The sequence below is a fragment of the Pteropus alecto genome, unplaced genomic scaffold (assembly GCF_000325575.1).
Source record: "Pteropus alecto unplaced genomic scaffold, ASM32557v1 scaffold134, whole genome shotgun sequence".
NCBI lineage: Eukaryota > Metazoa > Chordata > Mammalia > Chiroptera > Pteropodidae > Pteropus > Pteropus alecto.
The window spans coordinates 12794771-12815616 of NW_006436283.1; the positions used below are offsets into that span (position 1 = coordinate 12794771).

General features: G+C 36.3%; 1 protein-coding gene across 6 annotated transcripts in view; it reads right to left on the minus strand.

The window, feature by feature from the left end:
- TANC2 (tetratricopeptide repeat, ankyrin repeat and coiled-coil containing 2) overlaps window positions 1-20846 on the minus strand; it is a 293951-nt gene that overhangs the window by 64577 nt on the left and 208528 nt on the right. For all 6 annotated transcript variants that reach the window (XM_006912329.2, XM_025047068.1, XM_025047067.1 and 3 more), the window contains 2 exons: window positions 16234-16515; window positions 11873-12006 (listed from right to left, as the gene is read on the minus strand). In XM_006912329.2, coding sequence (XP_006912391.1) covers window positions 11873-12006; window positions 16234-16515 — 416 coding nt within the window. The remainder of the gene's footprint in view (window positions 1-11872; window positions 12007-16233; window positions 16516-20846) is intronic.

Below are 20846 nucleotides of genomic sequence, written 5' to 3' on the forward strand. Positions count from 1 at the left end.
TACCTATCTTGCACAGCGCAAAGAACCCAAAGAAAAAAACCTAGCAACAATTGATCTGTGTTCTCAATGAACAGTGAATGTCAGTGGTTATGTACACACGGATACAAAATCTCCACTTTATAAAAAGCGAACAGCAAACCTCTGAATCAATATGAACTTTCATCATATTTTACCTCAGTTGATCCCACAGCTCAAGGAGAAACATAGCTGAGCATATCAGCTGTAACTTACTCTTCACCTAAAGTAATGGGATTAAGTTTGAAGAGAAAAATTCTGAAATTTAGGAAGAGGGTTCTTTTACTGATTTCATTAAAAATCATCTGTGCTCTTGGCTGAATGAGGTTTTATCCACCAAGGTTAGATAACATGACTAAAGTTGCTACCTTTCTTTTCATTTTAAATATTTCTTTGGCATTCCAAATATAAAGTCATGATTCCTTTGTAGAATTCAGGCAGAAAGATCATTCAACATCTTTATGAAATCTGCACTGTGGCTCAAAATAGGTTATTTACTAGACATTTCAAAGTAGTTACGTACATGAACATATAATCTGTGAAAAACATTTGGAACTTCCCGAATATTGCTGAATGATGTTATCTACAACTTTTCCTACGTATACAAGTAGGAAACAATTCTGGGAAGGCAGTTTTTTCCTTCAGTCTCTCATTGTACCACTGTTCAGTGATGGATATTAGATCACCTCCTATAGCTCTGAGGAAGTCATCATGACCGCCCGTGCTCAGTCACTATTATTCCAACTTCCTGGAAATGGTTCCCAATCAGTCCACTCTCGGTATATCAGCAGGTAAAACCTTTGTCTCTCCTCAGTGAATTCTTGTTTCTCACAATGACCTGGTGAAATTTCATTTTCAGCTATGTCTTTCTTATATTATTAATTTTTACATCTCAAGTTTTTCTCATGTTAAATTCCAAAACTTTAAAAACATGTTATTTATTGGTATATAATATTATATTAAAATGATTCTATCCAAAATATATTTGATATGACCAGAATCGTATTAATTCTTTGAAGAAGATAGTGAGTACATTTTAAGATTACTTCTGTGAGGGGAAAAAAGAAAAGAGGGAAGTCTGCAGGATATATAGACAAAAGAAAAGACTGGAGGTCAGTATAGCCTTGGGTATAAAAAGCTTAATCCTCATTCCAAAGCCCTAATCAAATGATTGAATGGCAGCAAATCTGTCAGCCTTGTGTTAAAAGTCCCAGGCCTTCACTCTCCAAAGACCATTTTCTACTTCAAATGAATACTGACAGAATTAATCTAATCTCACATTAAAAAAAGGCAGCTTTGACTATTTGGAATTCATTTGGACATAAAAATTTAATTTACATAATGACTGGCATTTGTATCAGTTAAATTCTAATGTTGCAATTGCCCTTCCTTTAGGCCTGCACTCATATTCTTACTCCATGTCTCCTTTTCATCACTCCTTATTTTTTGGGAAAATACTTTAAACATTTTTCAATTATAGTCGACATACAAGAGTATATTTGGTTCAGGTGTACAACATAGTGATTTGACATTTACATAATTTACCAAGTGAGCACCCGGATAAATTTAGTACTCACCCATCTGAAACCATACATGGCTATTATAGTATTATTAATTATATTCTTTATGCTGTACTTTACATTCCCATGACTATTTTGTTACTATCAATTTGACTTTTTAATCTCTCCCCCTTTTTTCACCCACCCACCCTAAACCCTATCCCATCTGGCAACCATCAAAATGTTCTGTCTCTATGAGTTTGTTTCTGTTTTGTTTATTTTGTTCCTTAGAGTCCACATATAAGTGAAATCATATGGCATTGTCTTTCTCTGTCTGACTTATTCCACTCAGCACCATACTCTCTAGGTCCATCATGTTGTTGCAGATGGCAAGACTTCATTCTTTTTTATGGCTGAGTAATATTCCTTTGTATATACGTACCACCTCTCCTTTATCCATTCATCCACTGATGGACAGCAAGGTTGCCTCCATATCTTAGCTACTGTACATAATGCTGCAATGAACATATGGAAGCACATGTCCCTTTGAAGTGGTGTTTTGGGTTTCTTTGGATAAATATCCACAAGTGGGATTACTGGGTCCTTCTTTGTCTCTTGTTACAGCCTCTGTTTTAAAGTCTATTTTGTCTGGTATAAGTACTGCTATCCCAGTTTATTTATTATTATTATTATTTTTTGGTTTCGAGTTTCATGAAATTTCTTTTTCCATCCCTTTACTTTCAATCTGTGTGTCTTTTGATCTGAATAGAGTCTCCTGTAGGCAGCATATGTAAGGGTCTTGTTTTCTTATCCATTCAGCCACCCTATGTCTTTTGATTGAGGCACTTACTCCATTTATAGTTAAAGTAATTATTGGTAGATATGTAATTATTTCTATTTTATTACTCATACATTTAAAATAATTATTGGTAGATATGTAATTATTGTTATTTTATTATTCATACATTTAAAGTAATTATTGGTAGATATGTAATTATTGCTATTTTATTATTCATATTTTTCATCTTTTCTTCTTAAAGAAGTCCTGTTAACATTTCTTGTAATACTGGTTTGGTGGTGATGAGCTTCAGCTTTTTCTTGTCTGGGAAGCTCCTCATCTGTCCATAGCTTCTAAATGACAGCTTTGCTGGGTAAAGTAATCTCAGTTGTAGGTCCTTGCTTTTCATCACTTTGAATATTTTGTGCCACTCTTTTGGCCTGCAAAGTTTCTGTTGAGAAATTAGTGGCAGTCTTATGGGAGCTCCGTGCTTTTCTCTTGTTGTTTTTAAGATTCTTTGTCTTTTGCCTTTGGCATTTTAATCATGATGGGTCTTGGTGTAGGTCATCACCGCTTCTTGAACACCCTCATCACCACCTGACGGACTTCCTACTCAGCACATCCCTTTCAACACTTTATTTGGCTTTCAGTATTTCTAGGAACCTGGAGGCTCAGTGTAAATAACTACTTTCTCTTTCTTTTCTCCTGTTCCTCAGCACTGACTCTAATCCTCGCCCTGGGACTGGAAGCTAAGAACAGCTCCCAGACTTGAGTTCTGCCTCAGTAGTTTTCCAGCTTGGAGCTCTATCCTCCTATTTTTTTTTTGGCAGTAGTATTTCTATTTTATTTAACTTTTTATTTTGAACTAATTTTAGATTTATAGAAATGTTGCAAAAGTAGTACACAGAGTTTCCCTTTATCCCTCACCAGGCTTCTCTGATTATTAACATCTTATATAAACACTGCATAATTATCAATACCAGGAAACAATACTGGCACAATACTATTAATTAAAGTCCTTATTCAAATTTTGCCAGTTTTCCACTGGTGTCCTTTTTCTGCTCTAGCAGTCTATCAAGAACCCCATATTGCATTTAGTTATTATTTCTCCTTAGACTCTTGCAGTTTGTAAGAATTCCTCAGTCTCTGCCTTTTATGACTTTGACACTTTTGAAGAGTACTGATCATCATTTTGTCCACTGCCAGCTAGTTTGTGTTTGCCTGTTTTCCTCATAAGCCAACTGAGACTTTTTGGCAAGAATACCACGATGTTGACATGTCTTGTCACTGGTGATGCTGACCTTGATCACCATGGTTTCTCTACTGTAAAGTTACTATCATCTTTCCCTTTGTAGTTAATAAATATCTTGGGGTAGATACTTTGAGATAATGCATATCCTGTTTTTCCTCAAACTTTTGCTTACTAATTTTAGTATCCATCAGTGGATCTTGTCTGTAACAGGTATTACTGTGGTGTTTGCCTAATGGTGATTTTCTATTTCCCTCTTTCCTTTTACATTTATTAAGTGGAATTCTACTGGAACTGAGAGCCGGCCTTTCTTCTTCATTTACTTACTTGACTGACTTAACAAATATGATCTTATTTTATTCCATGGGTTATAATTTAATACTATATTTATTTTGTTGCTCACTTTGTTCCAACTTTAGTCATTAGGAGCTCCTTCAGGTCGGCATCTGTGTTCTTTCAAGAAGCCCCTAACTTTTTAAAAGCACTTTCTTGATTTCTGGGACTATAAAATGTTCCAGGCTCATTTTATATTTACCCTGCTCCAGACCTGACATCATTTACTTCTCGAGAGCCTTGGTTCTGTTTACTGGAGAATGGTGTTTAGAAGACAAGATCTGAGCAGTAGGTGTACTTATTGCTAATGAAGTACAATTGCTTTGGGGCCCTCTCAAAGGACAGAGCTAGGAAATACATGTATGTATACTAACTCACACATAAACATCCATCTATATTTCTGTATCTATCTCTATATCAATAGATACACCTCTATCGTCTGTCTATCTATCTATCTATCTATCTATCTATCTATCTATCTATCTATCTATCTATCTATCATCAATCATCTTTTTTAAACTATGAGTATATACTGATTCCTTGGATTTCTATCCAATGTCATCTGGTTCATTTTAGACTTCTCTTTCCTCATTTGTAACTTCTTTCTCCAACAATGAGAAACTAGGCTTTGTAATTTACAATGTATTTACTTATTCACTCAGTTCTAGTACATACATGAAGAATTTTCAGAATTGTTAATACATGCATGTGAGAAACACATTTATTAACTAGATTACAGCATTTATGTACATTTCCTTTTGTCTTTAGCCTTATAGTATTCACTCAAGATATTGTTTTCCAAACTTAGTTAAGTTAGCCTTTTTTTTGTTTCTCTGCCTTCTTCCATGTGGTTATGCTATTTATTTGTAATACAGTTGGGTTCTTTTGCGAGTGTTTGCATTCTGTTTTGGGTCCCCCCCCACATCTGGTTGGTTTTAACTATTTTGGGGTATGTGAAACATTAGTATGTTCCTGAGTCAGACTTATACAAAAAGATATAGACAAAGAAATATCACTCCCTCTTCATCCCTGTACATCATTCCCATTAACCGAGTCTATCCATTTCTTTCCCATCCATCTGCTTTAGATAACCAATGTCTTTTCTTTCTGGTTTCCCCTTCCTGTATTTCTTTCGCACAAATAAGCAGGTACATGTGTATTTTCTTATACCACTTCCTTTCTTACATGAAAGTTGGTATCCCATAGGTATTCTTCTGCACTTTCCTCCCCACCTAAGTGTACATCTTGAAAATCACAAAGATCTTCACTCTTTTTATAGCTGCATAGTACTCTGAGCGGATGTACTATGGTTTATTTAGCTTCTATGTACATTTAGATTGTTTCCAGTATTTCACATTTATAAACAAAGCTGCAATGAATAACCAACCCTATGCATAACATATTTTTGTATCATTTGAGATGCATCTTCAGGGTAGATTTCTAGAAATGGGATGCTGGGTCAAAAGGTAAGTGTATATAAAGTTTTGTTAGCTGTTGTCCAATCTCCTTATAGAGGGGTTGTACCAATTTTCATTCCCATTAGTATGAGGGTGTCTGTTTTCTAACAGCTGCATCAACAGAATGTATTTTTATAAAGTTTTTTTCCAGTCTGATAGGTAAAAAGGACATCTCAGTGTTGTTTTTGTTTGCATTTCTCTAATTGTGAGTTGGAACATGCTTCCAAATGTTTGAGGACCATTTTAATTTCATTCTTGTGAACTGTCTGTTAGTCTTTTCCCCATTTTTCTGTCATGTTTTTGGTCTTTTCTTAAGTTCTTTAAAAATAAAGGATCTGTGGTATATGTTATGAATATTTTCTCTCATTTTTTTTAGTTTTCTTCTGACATCTTTTGTTGTTATGAAACATTTTTTAATGTAGTTAAATTTATCAACCTTTTTTTCTACTACTCTATTCTTAGATCTTAGAAAGCCTTTTCTTTCACCAAAGAAAGAGGAAGTCACTCATGTTTTCCTCTGTTATTTGTCTGGTTTTATTTTTTCACATTTAGATACCTAATCCATTCAGAATTTATTCTTGTTCATGGTGTGAGATATGGATTAATTTTATCCATATGGCTACTTAGTTGTCCCAGCACCATTTAATTAAAAAGTTTATTTTTACCCTAGTGTTCTGAGATGCTGATTTTTTTTTTTTTCATATACTAAGTATCCATATGTATTTGGGTCTAATTCTGAACTTTCTATTCTACTCCACTGGCCTATTAGTCTATTCATGCACAAGTACTGCACTGTTTTGATTATAAAGGTTTTATAGTATGCTTCCATGTCTGGTAGGCAGAGCTCTATCATTTATTTAGTTGTAGGAAAGCACTGGGTAATGTTTAACTTTGTTACAATTTTAGACCTAAGTAGCTGCATCCCACAGACTGTTGCTAATCAGATCACTGATTAGCAAGGAGGTGAGGACTAATACCAAATACAAATTTTCAGGAAAAGTGACTATTTTATTTAGTTCATCTGCAATTCCTAGAGAAGTAGGTCTGGTACAGTATGATAGCCCAAGTGCATTTAATCCAGAGTTTATGAAACTCTGTTTCAGAGAACTGGTTGAATTTTAAACTCTTCACCGAGATTTTGGGCATATGAATCTGCTTCTAATTTGATCTAATAACTTGGTTGGGAACCATTATTATGAATAAGCACTCAGTTGAATGCCCATGATTTCCTAATAGAAAATATATCCTTCAGTATATATTAACTGAACTTTCATTATATGCAGACATATAATAACCTGCATGACCTTCACAGTCTAGCAAGAATGAGAGACAATTAAACAAGTGATAATAATAGTTAATGAGCACTATGAGATAGAGGTTCCTCAAAAAATTAAAAATAGAACCACCACGTGATCTGGCAATTCTACTTCTGTAACAGGAAATCACTATCTTGAAGAGATATCTGCATGTTCGCTGCAGCATTATTTACAATAGCTAAGACATGGAAACAACATAGGTGTCCAGAACTGGATGACTGGATTAAGAAACTGGGATATATATACATAATGAAATATTATTTGGCCATAAAAAGAAGAAAATCCTGCTATATGTGACAACATGGATGGAGGGCATTATGCTAAGTGAAATACAAGTCAGACACAGAGAGACAAATCTTGCATAATCTCACTTGTATGTGGAATATAAAAAAAGCGGAACTCATAGAAACAGAGAAGACTGCTGAGGCCAGAGCCGGGGGGGTCAGGGGTGAGGGAAATGGTGAAGGTGGTCCAAAGGTACACTTCCAGTCATAAGATAGATAAGTTCTGAGGATATAATATACAGCATGGTGAGTACAGTTATTAATACTATATTATATATTTGTAAGTGGCTAAGAGAGATCTTAAAAGTTCTCATCATAAGAAAAAATTCTGTAACCATGTGAGGTGATGGATATTAACCAAGCTTACTGTGGTCATCACTTTGTAATATATACATATATCAAATTTCTATGCTGTACATTTTTAACTAATACAATGTTTTATGTCAATTATATTTCAATAAAACTGGGGGGGGCACTCTGAGAAAGGAAATACAAGGTGCTGGGACAACGCACAAAAGGGAATCTAAATAAGTAACTTGGGGAGCCAGGGGAGGCTTCTTAAAAGAAGTAATATTTCAGCTAAGATCTAAAGAATGAGGAGGAGTGAACTGAGGCCGTAGCAGTGTTCCAGGCTGAGGAAAACAGTATGTGTGAAGGCCCTCAGGCATTCAAGGAATTTAAATCAATTTTAGTGCGGCTACGGTGTGAGTGATTGGGGATTGGTGGGAGATAAGACAGAACAGGGGTTTTCAACAGGGGTGGCTTTGCATCCTAGGGGACATCTGGCATTGTCTGGAGATTATTGTGGTCATTATGACTGAAGGTGGGGTGGGGGGAATGCTATTGGGTAGTGGACAGAGGCCAAGGATGGTTCCAAATATCCCACAATAAAGGGACAAAAGCCCTCCCATCCAAGCAAAGAACTATCTGGCGCAGAATGTCAGGAGTGTTAACACTGAGAAACCCTGGGCTAGATGTAAAAAGTAAAGGTCCATTCATTATAGTTCATATGGTGTTTTTAAAAGTGAGTTTGGATTTCACTCAAGTGCAGCGAGGAGACATTTACAAGTTTTAAGTAGCAAAAACAAATAAATATGTTTTAGAAAGATTACTCAGGCATTAGTATAGAGAATAGACTATTCATTCATTTAACAAATATTTACGTGCCAGGCACTGTGCTAGGAGCTAAGGAAACAATGGTGAACAATAATTTAGACACTGATCCATTCTAGTAGAAGAGACAGATAAAAAACACTGAAATTGACAAATAAGGTTGTTTCCCATATTCGGTATCCTGAATGTAGATGAAATCTGCGTTTATTAACTCAGTGTTAATTCTTAGAGGATAGAAGCCCTAGACAAGTTTTATGAAACATCATCTATAGGTCATTTGTTTAGTTTGGATCTCATTTCTCCTAAAATGTAGATCATTCTAAAACACAAAATTTTACAGTATAAACTTAAATCTTATAGTATATACTTATATCGTTAAGCATAAGCTTTAAAATGTCCCATCTTTAGTTGCAAACAGGTGGATTTATGTATTTTGCTAAGGAAGAAATAATCATGAAATTTAAAATATGTTCCTTCAGTAAGTGTAAATAACCACTAATTTCCTACTTATAATATTTAACATTTTCCAAATATTGAATATAAACATTAATTTTAATCTAAGGGGCCATTTCTTATACAATGTTTAATATAAATTAAAAAAAAAAATCCCACCTCTAGGTAAAAAGGATTTATTTCTATTTTGCTTAAAAAAGACACTGTCATGGAATTTAAAATGTTATCACTTTTCAAGTAAGTATAGTCACTAATTTCCTACTAACAATATTTAACGTTTTCCAAATATTAAACATAAACGTCTTGAGCTTTCTTCTCTTGATGAGAGAGATTAATGAGTGACAACGTGGTGAGACTTAATTCTCCGAGCTCTTTTTAGCACTCATCACCATCTGACATATATATATATTCATTTGTTTACTGGTCTTCTTCCATCACGACAATGTGGGCTACATAACATCAGGGATTGTGTCTGTTTCGCTGACTGCTTTAACATCAGACTTGTATTACAGGAGGTCCTAACACATATTCTAAATGAATAATGAATGACTGTGATGATGGAAGCTCTTCAGCATTCGTGTATTTCTAGGATGATATTTATTCTGAATATTTAGAAAAAAACAGAGATTTCTTTTAAAGTTGCATTGAGTTAGCAATGCATGAAAAGTTAGCAATGTCCAATGAGGGAAATCCTAGGCTGTTTTCAGGAGTCCACTTATAAAGGATGTGTACCGATAAGTGGGGACAATTAAAAATGCATTTGGAGGAAGCATGCTGTTTCTGCCTCTGAGCTGGACTGGATTTTATTAGAACCTTATGATATTGCAGAAGACTCTCTGTTTCTCTGTTTCTCTGTTAATTACTAATTAACTATGACAAGACTTCTTTAAATACTTGAGATAGACATTTTACATTGTTGTTCTCTTGAAAATCCTCAAAAATAAGGAGAATACAAAACAGAAATGTAAACTTCTACAGGGATATCTACCTATAATCTCAGATTATAACACATAAAGATGGAATGTGTACGTAGGATTCATCAGTGACCTGACAGAAGGTGAAGCAAATGTCTGCTGGGGGTAATAAAAACAGGAGGGAGTCAAAGCATCTGTAAAACCTCAGAAGAGCATAGGACTTAGAAGCACCAGGTACTGTGGGACTAGGGGTGAGGAAGAGAACTGAAAACACAGAAATCATTTGAAGTTTATATAAGAAGCAGTTAGATTCCCCAAATATCCATTCCCACCCTGCCCAGCAGGTGACCACTTTCCCCAACACCCACAGGAAAGAGAATATATTCACTAAAGAAACTAAATCAGAAAGAATCTAGACTTAGGGATACCAGATATAGAGCAAGTGGGACTGAAAAGGGGCTGAAGTAAAAGTATCCATAATGAATGGTGAAACTCCAGCCCTCTTCTCCTGCCTAGCTCCAGAATGCTGGCACCCGGGATACATATCCTCCAGGAAGAAAACTGATGGATCCTTTGCTAGAGAAGATAAACAGCACAAGAGAAAATCTAACAAACACTGACTCTGGGGTATTTCCAATAAAGGCTGGTGGGTCATCTTAATGTTCTATAGTTAAAATCTCTATACACACAAGCTTCCAGTAAGTTTTTCAGTGCCTAACTATTAAAAAAGAGATATGAGAACATACTGCACCCATAACATGAGAATGGATGCTATATAAAAGAAAGGAACAACTGGAGAAAAAGAAAGAGCTTTATAAATTAAAATTATGATAGTCAAACACAATTTTTTTCTGAAAGGATTAGAAGGTAACGTTGAAGAAATCTCTTAATGGTGGATCAAAAACCAAAACAGAAAAGCAAAAGTATAGAAAATAGGAAAGAAAAGTTAAGAAAACGAGAGTATCATAATAGGAAATCTAATTTTTGATTAAAAGGAGTTGTAGAAAAAGAAAACAAAGGAAATGGTGGTAAGGAAATTATCAATACATAATACTAGTATTTCCCAGAATTAAGAATATCTGCAGGTTTTGCTAGGTATCAAGAGAGTAAATGGAAAAAAAACCCAAGAACAATGGTGATAAAAAGAGGATACTAAGAGAGAGAAAAAAGCAGAGAGAAAAGGCATATATAAAGGATTAGGAATAGGAATAGAATTGTATTACTTAATAGCAATATTGGAAGCTCGAGACAATAAAGCAATGCCTTCAAAATTCTGATGGAAAATCATTTTAAACCTAGAAATATATACCATGTCAAACAAATAGTAAAGTAAGAGAATGGAATAAAGTTGCTTTCAGAAACATTAAGTCTCAAAAACACCTCCTATGCATTCTTAGGAAACTACTGGAGGATGTGCTCCACCAAAATGAGGAACAGAATCAAGAAAGAAGATGACATGGGATCCAACACGGAAGTATTAAGAATTTCGAGGGTACCGATTAGGTGATAAGCCTTGAGAGCATCCCGACCACACCTAACTCAATGAAGGACTCTTGGCTAGATGTGGAATGTAATTAATGTGGAAAATTGTATTGGAAGGTATTTTACAAAGCTATTAAGAGTTATAGAGTGACTTAGCCATAAGTTTAAAGAAAAATGAGCAAATTTTAAAATGAGGCAGTTCATAAACTCAGGAAAAACAAATTGTTCAAGAAGGAAATTGTAATCCTTGGTTCCACAGTGACCCATATTTGCATAGTATTAATAAAGAAAATATTAAAATATTGATTCGGACAAAAATCATGATATAGCTGTACTGAGATGGAGGAAAGAGGAAAAGAGCTAAAATTCTCATCATCTATAATAAGAAGTAATAGATAATGTGTAAAACTGTTAAAAAAAAAAAAAAGGTTCCAGCAGTATATAAATATTAGTTAGAAATATGGAGGCTAAGATCAGAGATACAGCCCTAAGAGGTGACAGTGGCTGTCTTTGGGAAGAGGCTGAGTGAGGAAAGAGAATTGCACATTTTTATTATAAGGCTTTGAGCATTATTTGATTTTCTAAACTATATGCATACATTACTTTGATAAAAATAGAAATTAAAAACCCAAACATATAAGAAATATTACAGTGTAGTATATAGCAAGATGAGTTTTGAACTAGAAATGAAAATAAAAAGCTTTTGATTACTTATATTGTGGTCTTGGGTAAACCATATAACTCCTTTGAGTCTCAATTTCCTTATCTGTTCATTAGAGGGTCTGACTATTTCCAAGGGCCTCTGCAACTCTAAGGTTCTGGTTCCATTGTAATAAAGTATTTTTCTAGGAACAGCAAAGAAATGTACTCATGGTACACTTGTGCATATTTTCGTTCACTTTGCCACGGGTCTCCTTACCTTTGCCCCTTTGATGTTCCAAAGCACTAGCATGCCCGCGACCTGGGACCCCCACTGTACCTGTGAGGCTAGTCTCCGCATGGCCTCCTCCTGCCGCCGGCGCATTTCTGGAGTTCCCGGGCAGCTCCCACTGGTGATGGACGAGTGGGCTGAAGGTGGCTGTGTGAGTGGCAGCTCTCTGTTGGCATCCACATCTAGATTAAAAAGATGAGATGTTTGCATCAGATAATCATAAAACTCTGAACTAAAGGAAGATTGGTTAAATTGCATTCGTTCTATGATCCAACAATTCTACTCCTAGGTATGTGCCCGAGAGAAATAAAAACATATGTAGACGTAAAAATTTGTACGCAAATGTTCAAAGTAGCAAGATTCATAACAACCAAAAAGTAGAAACAACCTATATGTCCATCAATTGATGAATGGTTAGAATGTGGTAGAGCCATTCAATAGATGAGGCCTCGACAATAAAAACAAATGAGATAGTGATATATGCTACGATCTGGACAACCCTTGAAAATATTACACTCAAAGAGGCCAGTTACAAAAGACCTTATATTGTATGACTCTACTGATATGAAATGCTCAGAATACAGAATCTATTGGACAAAAAATAAACGAGCGGTTACTGAGGGGTGGAGGTAGGACGTGAAGGGGAGTATGGAGACAGACTGCCAAAGGGCATAAGCTTTCTATCGGGGGGGGGATGAAAATGTTCTCATGTTAGATTATGGTGACTGTTGTAAAACTCTGTAAATATACTAAAAAAACCCCACTGAACTGAACATTTAAGTGGGTGAATTGTATGGTATGTGAATGGGAGCTTAATAAAACTGTATTTTAACAATTCCATTTGTACGCGTCATTAAAAAATGTCTTACTAGTAGAAATTATAGAATATATTTATGAATACAAATCATACTTTAGAGATAAATACCAAAAGAAGTGGACTGCTATTTGATAGTCAATAGCTACTGAAAGGAGGGAGTAGGTAAGGTGGTCCTCATTTAACTGGTATGTCTTCCCTCCGACTGCTACGGTAATCCCCGGGTCACTGGATAGAGTTCTGAATAACTGTAGGAGGATAAATGTGGGAGACGGTAATGAAAAAAACTTGAAGAAACGTGTCAGCTGGGGTAAAGTTCGATGACTGTCACTGTAGCATTTCTGTCCTTCGCTCCTTTTCCTCACCCCCTTCCCTTTTATCTGCTATCTGACTTTGTAATTATCGTCTGAATACCTCTGTCTTCTAGCGATTTCCTTTTAAAAATGCCTTCCTTTTTGTCTGAGTGTCTTTCCTTTCTATTTGGTATTTAGAGAACAGTAGAAATAAACTTAATATGTAGGCAGTGTGCACAGCAAACTGGCAGAACAGACTTCTGAAATGAGCGGAGTGGGGAGGGGAGGGGTTAGTTACTAAACAGCTGTTTGGGGGCTTGGCAGCTGTTGGCAAATGTCAAATCCAAATAATAACTACACTGAGACTTTTAGCGATAGGAGAATACAGTCTTGTATTAGACAGAACTTCCCTAACTACAGTACTGAGTACACTTGTTAATGTAATAATGCCTGAATTACACAACCGGTCTATTTTCACAAAATGTTTTTGCTCTTTGGTATGTATGTGTTGGGGGGTGGGTGACGATGGTGGTGGGGAGACTGATGGGGGAGTCAGGTTTGGGGAGGGGTGTGGGCGGAAAGCAGGATGACAGGCTGGTGCCTGCCTTGACAGCTTTTCTGTACCTTACCAGTGAAATGACAAGGAGGGGGCGGGCTGGGGGCTGAGTGTCTGTGGGGGAGGGACAGAGCCAGGCAATTCGGTACTGCGGGCTAACTGCTCCCATCTTCCACAGCAGTACTGCTCAGTGCGGAGGAGGCAGGGGCAGAAGAAAGAACGACAGATGATGCAGAGATGGGAGCTGGGGGCTCCAATAACTTTCCACATGTTCTCATCATTACTACAACTACATCACTGGCATCACTGACTGAGGGTTAGGAGAACTAGTGGCATTCCAAATAAATCTACCCAAGCTTCATGTAAATTAAACTCTGTAAAAAATTAAGGTGACTCTCTATACAGACATCATTCTTATTCTGCTGCTGCCAGCAACGTTCTAGTGCTGGCTCATACAGTAACAGATTAATGCTAAAAAACAGCTTGGGCTTTATCGGTCACTTATTTGTGACCTTTCTTAAGGACTAGTGGTTCAGTTAAGATGGCAGAGGTAGAATGTAGCTCGGACATCAAGAGATTGCAACAAATATTATTTTGTTCACGTTAACTGCTGGTTCTGTGTAATTCTGATAAATATAAAACCACATATTCGATCTCCTTTGACACATTTTCAGGTTTTGAAAGTTAACTATCAGGCCAAATCTACAGTTTCAACATATGGACATTTATCTCATGAATGGGAGTGTCTTGGTATTTTTAGAGTTTCTCTGGAGATAAAAGGCAATGAATGTTAGAGAATAACTTAATGAACTACCTTCAAAGAACCTCTGCTTTGGGGAGCACATGGCTGTTTTCTATTAATTCTTGCTCTCCCAGACTTAGAGAGGGGGCACTCCCAGGTACCTTTGCTTTCTGAGAAAGCAGCTCTTCTTGCCCTTGGCATTTATCCTCTGCCATGCATGATTCTACCATTCTGTTATCTGTAACAGTGATAGACAGAGGAGTCAGAGAGACTATCAGCTATCTGCTTTTCTTTCTGACACACTCAAATAGTTAACCTCTTGGATTACTCAGATAAAAAGGAGTTTGGTGTGATATTTAAGTAGCCAAAGGAAAATACTGGAATAGGTATAGAAAATTACTTTCAACCATGAAGATGTTCTTAGAATCATCTAATTTTAGCACTGGAACAAATCTTAAAGAAAACCTAGTCCAACATCCTCATTTTACAAATGTGAAAACTGAAGTTTAATAAATTAAAGCAAAACTCTCGAGGTTACAAAGTACAGTCAATTTGAGTGTTCGGGCTCAAACTCTGGGCTCTTGACTCCCACGACACTATGCCAATCTACCTCAGAAAAGCTCACGTAGAAACTAAGCATGACATTACTCTTAAGAATACCAATTCTTACCATACCCTGGTGAAAAAAGAATACCAATTCTTACCATACCCTAGTGAAAAAAAGACTCTTGATTCGACCAGTTTTCTTTCTAGACACTAGTTCTTTTTCTACATGTTAGATTTCCATAAATTTATCAGAGGCAATCTGCCTACTTAACGACACGACACTGCTAATGAATGTCAACAGGAAGCCAGGATGTTTGGAGGGTGTTCAGTGAGTTCCTGTTGAGTTTCAGCACTGTGCTAGACTCTGTAATGACTATGATCTCAAACAAATCACTTCTAGTGGTTGCTATCTGAAAATATGTGATGAGCTGGATTACTGAGTTGGATGCAATAGTTTCTTTTTTTTTTTTACTGTGATGAGCTGGATTACTGAGTTGGACTAGATGCAATAGTTTCTTTTTTTTTTTGTTACCGAATAACAGAAACCAGATAGACTGGTTCTATACATACAGTGTGTATAGGAAGAACATCTGTACATCTCCTTTTATCTCCTTTACTCACGTGAGTTCCACCAACAAGGAGAGGCAGCATAGCAAAATGGGTAAGAAAACGGCCTCTGAAACCAGACTGCTTAGGCTCAAATTCTGGTCTCACCATTTACTGGCTGTGAAACCTGGGAGGCTTACCGACTGAACCTCTCTGAGCCTTAGATCATTTATCTGTGAAATAAAGACAATGGAAATGACCTCGAAAAGTTGATAGGAGGATTGGATGAATTAATATTCATTAAGCTCTTAGAAAGTGTCTTGTATTAAAAACCATGTGAGTATCTTAAGATTAAATAAACAAGATTCTTGTGGTGATCATTAAGCTGCGCCCTGCCTAGGCTGAAAGCAGCATGGATATATATAGGATCTCAGCATCTTCTCACAAGGGAGAGAGAGAAACCCTTCAAGGACACGATGAAGCTCAAGCCCAAGCAGTGCTTGGCTGACATCAACGGCAAGTAAATGAAGGCCACAAACAGACTGTGCTGGCATGTAACTAGAAGACATGGGCACAGGCTAAGAAGAAGCTGACAGTGATGGATGCAAATGGCTCTTATAGGCAATTGCTGTAGTTATTTTCCGAAAGACAGAGTAGCCAGACAGCCAGCAGATAAGAGTCATAAATTTATTCTGAGAGAAGGGTTTTTTTCAGTCACACTTAGGTGACTGTTGGATATTTGGGTTAAATATAAACAGAGTATTAGATTCTTTCCCTCAACTCTGAATAAATGGTCCTCACATGCGAGTCAGGTTTTGCAGATCAGAAAATAAAGGGATATGAGACTATAAAATACGTCAGAAAACATTTCAGAGCAATGAAGCAAGGAGTTCTTTAAAAGGGAACACATACGTTTGGGGGAGGCATGCGGGCTGTCTGAGGCGATCTGTCTCATCCGTGTTCCGTGGCAGCTGAGGGCCACAAGTCTGGAGATGATGGCGGTTTTGCCGAACCCAATGTTTCCCACTATCACTACTCCTTGGTTCACGCTGGCATTTGAACTTTGAAGTTGAGCATCTATTTCGTGGAAAACCCAATCCCGGCCGACGAACACTGACTCTGTAGTGATGCTGGGCACTTCAAAGAGCAGAGGCTTCAGCGAGATGTCTGGAGGCCTGTAAGGTGCAAAGCGAACTGGAAGGAACAATAAGAAAACAGAACTCAGACCAAACCATCAACACTGAGAGAAATAAAGAAAAAAACCATGGTTTCTGAGGCTATTAGAGTTACAGTATGATGACATTCTGGTTTATTCAAGAAAATAATAAAACTGAATTTTGGTTCTATACAGATAAGCAATGGCAGGTGAGCTAAGGCCATCTGATATTCTAGTTGGCAGAACACAAACACTGTTGAAACAGTAATGATTTATGGAACAGTGAGAAAATCAGGGTTAATATCCAAATTATTAAACAATGGGGATGGCCTGGGAACCAGCAATTAGGATAGATGCAAAAGTAGGACAGAAGAAGGGTCTTTAAGGTCTGGAGATAACCTTTTAATTGCAGGACTGTGGGGAGATACAGAGTTAGGAGTTCCTGGGGGAGAGACCGGGCTGTGGTAGGGCATCCAGATGGCTGAGGGTCAGCTCTTTACCAAACAGTAAGAAAGTATTTCAATATCTAACAACCAATATGGTCATACCGATACATATCAGTCCTATAGGAAGCAATGCAAAGGGGAACTGTTTGTTTCTTTAAAAATACCAATAAAACCAGCAATTCCTTTAAGTTCACGAAGGTATTTTTAAAAATCTAGTAGGTATATTAAGGGAACAAAGCCTCTAAAAGCTCTGATGAAAACAGATTTATAGATAAGAACAAACTGATGACTGACAGGTGGTAGGGGGGTTGGTGGGCTGGCTGAAAAATGTGAAGGGATTAAGAAGTACAAATTAGTAGTTACAAAAGTCACAGAGATGTGAAATATAGTATAGGGAATATAGTCAATAACATTGTAATAACTATGTATATATCAGGTGAGTACTAGACTAATCAAGGGATCACTTCATAAATTATATAAATATCTAACTACTATACTCTTCATCTGAAACTAATATAAAATATTGAATATCAACTCTAATAGAAAAATAAAAAATAAATAGAAAAAAACAAGAAGAAAAGGACACAACATCACCACCTGCATGAAATTACGGTTTTTAAAATAATAAAATGATTCTCAAAATGAATAACTTTGTTATTTTAATTATCTTTAATATGAAAGTACACAGACTATAGTTATCTGATATTGGTTATATATATTTTCACAAATATTTTTAGGGAAAGGTTTTAATTGAGTTTATATTATTTACATTTGTAGTAATCCAATTTGTCTAAGGTTATCTATAATACGTTGAATAATTTTTGTGTGTTGACAAAGAAAAGCATTTTAAAAAAGGATAACAATTATGCAAGTCGCGTAAATAATTAAATAAAGCCAAATTCTAATAACAGAAGCAAATAGTTTCCTTTATCACTTTTCAAATTTTCACTTAAAAAAGGAGATATCCTGTGGAGATATAGCTAGCTACATGGTCACTTATAATTTCCTGATTCCCATATCTTTGCCAAAACTTACTATTTTAAAATCCATTACTACAATTACAGAATTCAGTGAAATATTAAGACTTCAACTTCCTAAAGATATGTTTAATTCTAGGGTCTTGCAGTTAATAGAGTCTATTTTACTTTCCTTAAACATTATTTTATTACTCTATATTTCACGTAACATAAAATTTGCCCTTTTAAAGTATATAATTCAGTAGTTTTTGGTATATTCACTAAGTTGCGCAACCATCACTAACTCCTGAATATTTTCATCATCCCCTAAAGGAACCCTGTACCCATTAGTTGTCACTCCCCAGTCTCCCTTCCTTTAGCCCCTGGCAACCAGAGACTTCCTCTCTTTACAGATTTGCTTATTCTGGACATTTCACATAAATGTTATATACTATGTGGCCTTTTGTGTCTGGCTTCTTTTACTTAGCATGTCTTTGAGGTTCATTCATGTTGTGGCATAATCAGTGCTTCACTCTTTTTAATGCTGAATAATATTCTATTATATGGATATATCACATTTTGTTTATCCATTTGGCAGCTGAAGAGCATTTGGGTTGTTTTCATGTTTTGGCTATCATGAATCATGCTGCTATGAACATTCATGTGCAAGTTTTTGTGTACATATGTTTTCAATTCTCTAGGGTATATCTAGGAGTGGAATTGCTGGGTCATATGGAAACTCTATGTTTAACTTTTTGAGAAACTGCCAAACTGTTCTACTTTACTTTTGTTATGTTTTTACAGAAGTAATATATATTCACTATAGAAAATTTAGGAATAGTAGATAAACAAAATAACAACTGTAGTCCCACCAACCAGAAACACCATTCACATATATTCTGAGTTTTGTCTGTACCATATACACTTATTTTATAAACAAGAAATGGGATCATAGTATAGACACTGTTTTATGATCTGCTTTTTTCACTTAGTAATTCCAGAGTCCCGAAAAAGTTGATTCTGTCAGACTTGCCAGCTTAACGGTTGTTGCTTCCGTGGAGAGACTGATCCTTGGAGCGCCTTACTTCACCATTTTCCATGATGTCACTTGACAGTAGGGGGCTGCTAACCACTCATGCATTTGGTTTCTTAGGTGTCCTTGGTGGACAGACACTCAGACAAACTGGCTGAAGAGTCATAGGACTCCCCAGCAAGAAACAGAAAAATGGAACAACAGGTGGCATGAGCTGAGTCTAATTGGCCTAAAGAGACCTAAGGTCACACAGAACTTGGGGAAGGAATACAAGAGCTGGTTTTAAAACTAGAACTCAAAACATAACTCTGACTCCAAAATCCACATTTTTTCTATTATATTATGTTGCAACTGCTCTACAGGATGTCACTGTTAAATCTTGAAGTGACACAAGTTCTCTCATTGATGCGTGGAATCGACAGGCTTAGGTGACATGTTAGGCTATCTTCTTTCTCTTTCACCTCTCCTGTGCTTCCTTTAGGAATCACATGCTTGGCCACAGATGACCTTTCCAGGAAGGAAAAGAGCTACTCAGAGACACTCAGCTGCTTTCTAAACCAACTTATCTCTTCAGGTCTGAGATTACTTTACCTTTTGTATCAAAAGGGGCTTTCATGAATATGACCGATGCCAATTTATAATATGGAATAAGTATAGACTCAATTTAAATGCTTAAGTTTTTGAGAAAAATTCTATTAACATAACTTGTTCTCATGTTGACGTAATCTCTCATATTTTATTCCACTGAGAAAGCTTTGACATTTTAAAAAGTTATTTTAAAAATTTTCTAAAAATGTAATCAATTCACAAAAGCCTCAAGGGAAGAACAGACAAAATTAGCCTAGTACCATATGGTAAAACAACTGTAGATATCAAGAACAGTCTAGAAACAATTTCTGTACCTCTGAACCTAAGGCTTTTGTCAGATCCATATGATAAAAGAAAGACATACTTCTTATGTACCAATAGTAAATTTGGGGCATATGAACAAGAAAGTACTTTGGCCTGTATTGTGGGACATGGAGGCAATGTATATTCTCTGCGGAGTTCACATTCCTAAATAATTGTTTCTTTGTTTGGGAAATCAGCTGGCTCCCGGGAGATTTTCTAAAGCAGAAACCACTGAAATAATCCAGTGAGAAATTACCACTGCAACTATAGCTGAGCCAAGGGAAAAAGATGAGCTAATCTGTACCATTTGTAACAGAAGTGGCTTTCTTACCCCTGGCACTCAAGTTGTGGCAGCCCCAGGGCAGTGACAGAGCAGGAAGACCATCCTATCCTTTTCAAAACATGCCAATAAAGTGTACTGATATCTGTAACTTACTTTGAAAATCTCTGAAAATGATGAGTGAATAAAGACTGGGTTGATGGATACAGATATGTGATAAAATAAGAGTAAAATGTTAGTGATATAATCAAAGTGGTGGGTATGTATTTATTGTAAAATTCTTTTTTTGTATATCTGAAAATTTTCCTAAAAAAATGTTGAAGGAAAAACCATGGAAAGGAAAAACATTCGAACAGTGCACACAAAGAAGACAAGCTTCAGAAAGCAGCTTTTAAAAGGGATTTAATAACCATTCCAGACTCAGATCGGTGTGTGCATCTCTTCGATGAAAATTAGGCTCACAGCAGACAAATGAATTCTCTCTAGGAAACAGTCTCTGTGAGACCATCAATAAGTATAATTATATATCTAGGCTTATAGAGAAAACTGACCTTTCTTTAACTTTAAGGTAAAGAGTAAACATTTAAAAAAACAAAAGTGCATTAAAGCTGACACATCAGCTTGCCCAACTGCAATTACGAACAGCTGCAGTAAGGGGGAAAAGGGAAGCGGAAGTGGGGCAAAGGAGCTCAAACTGGACTTAGACTAAAGCATATTTACTCATGGAAACAACCGTGAATCATCTTAAAAGAAGTCAGTCACA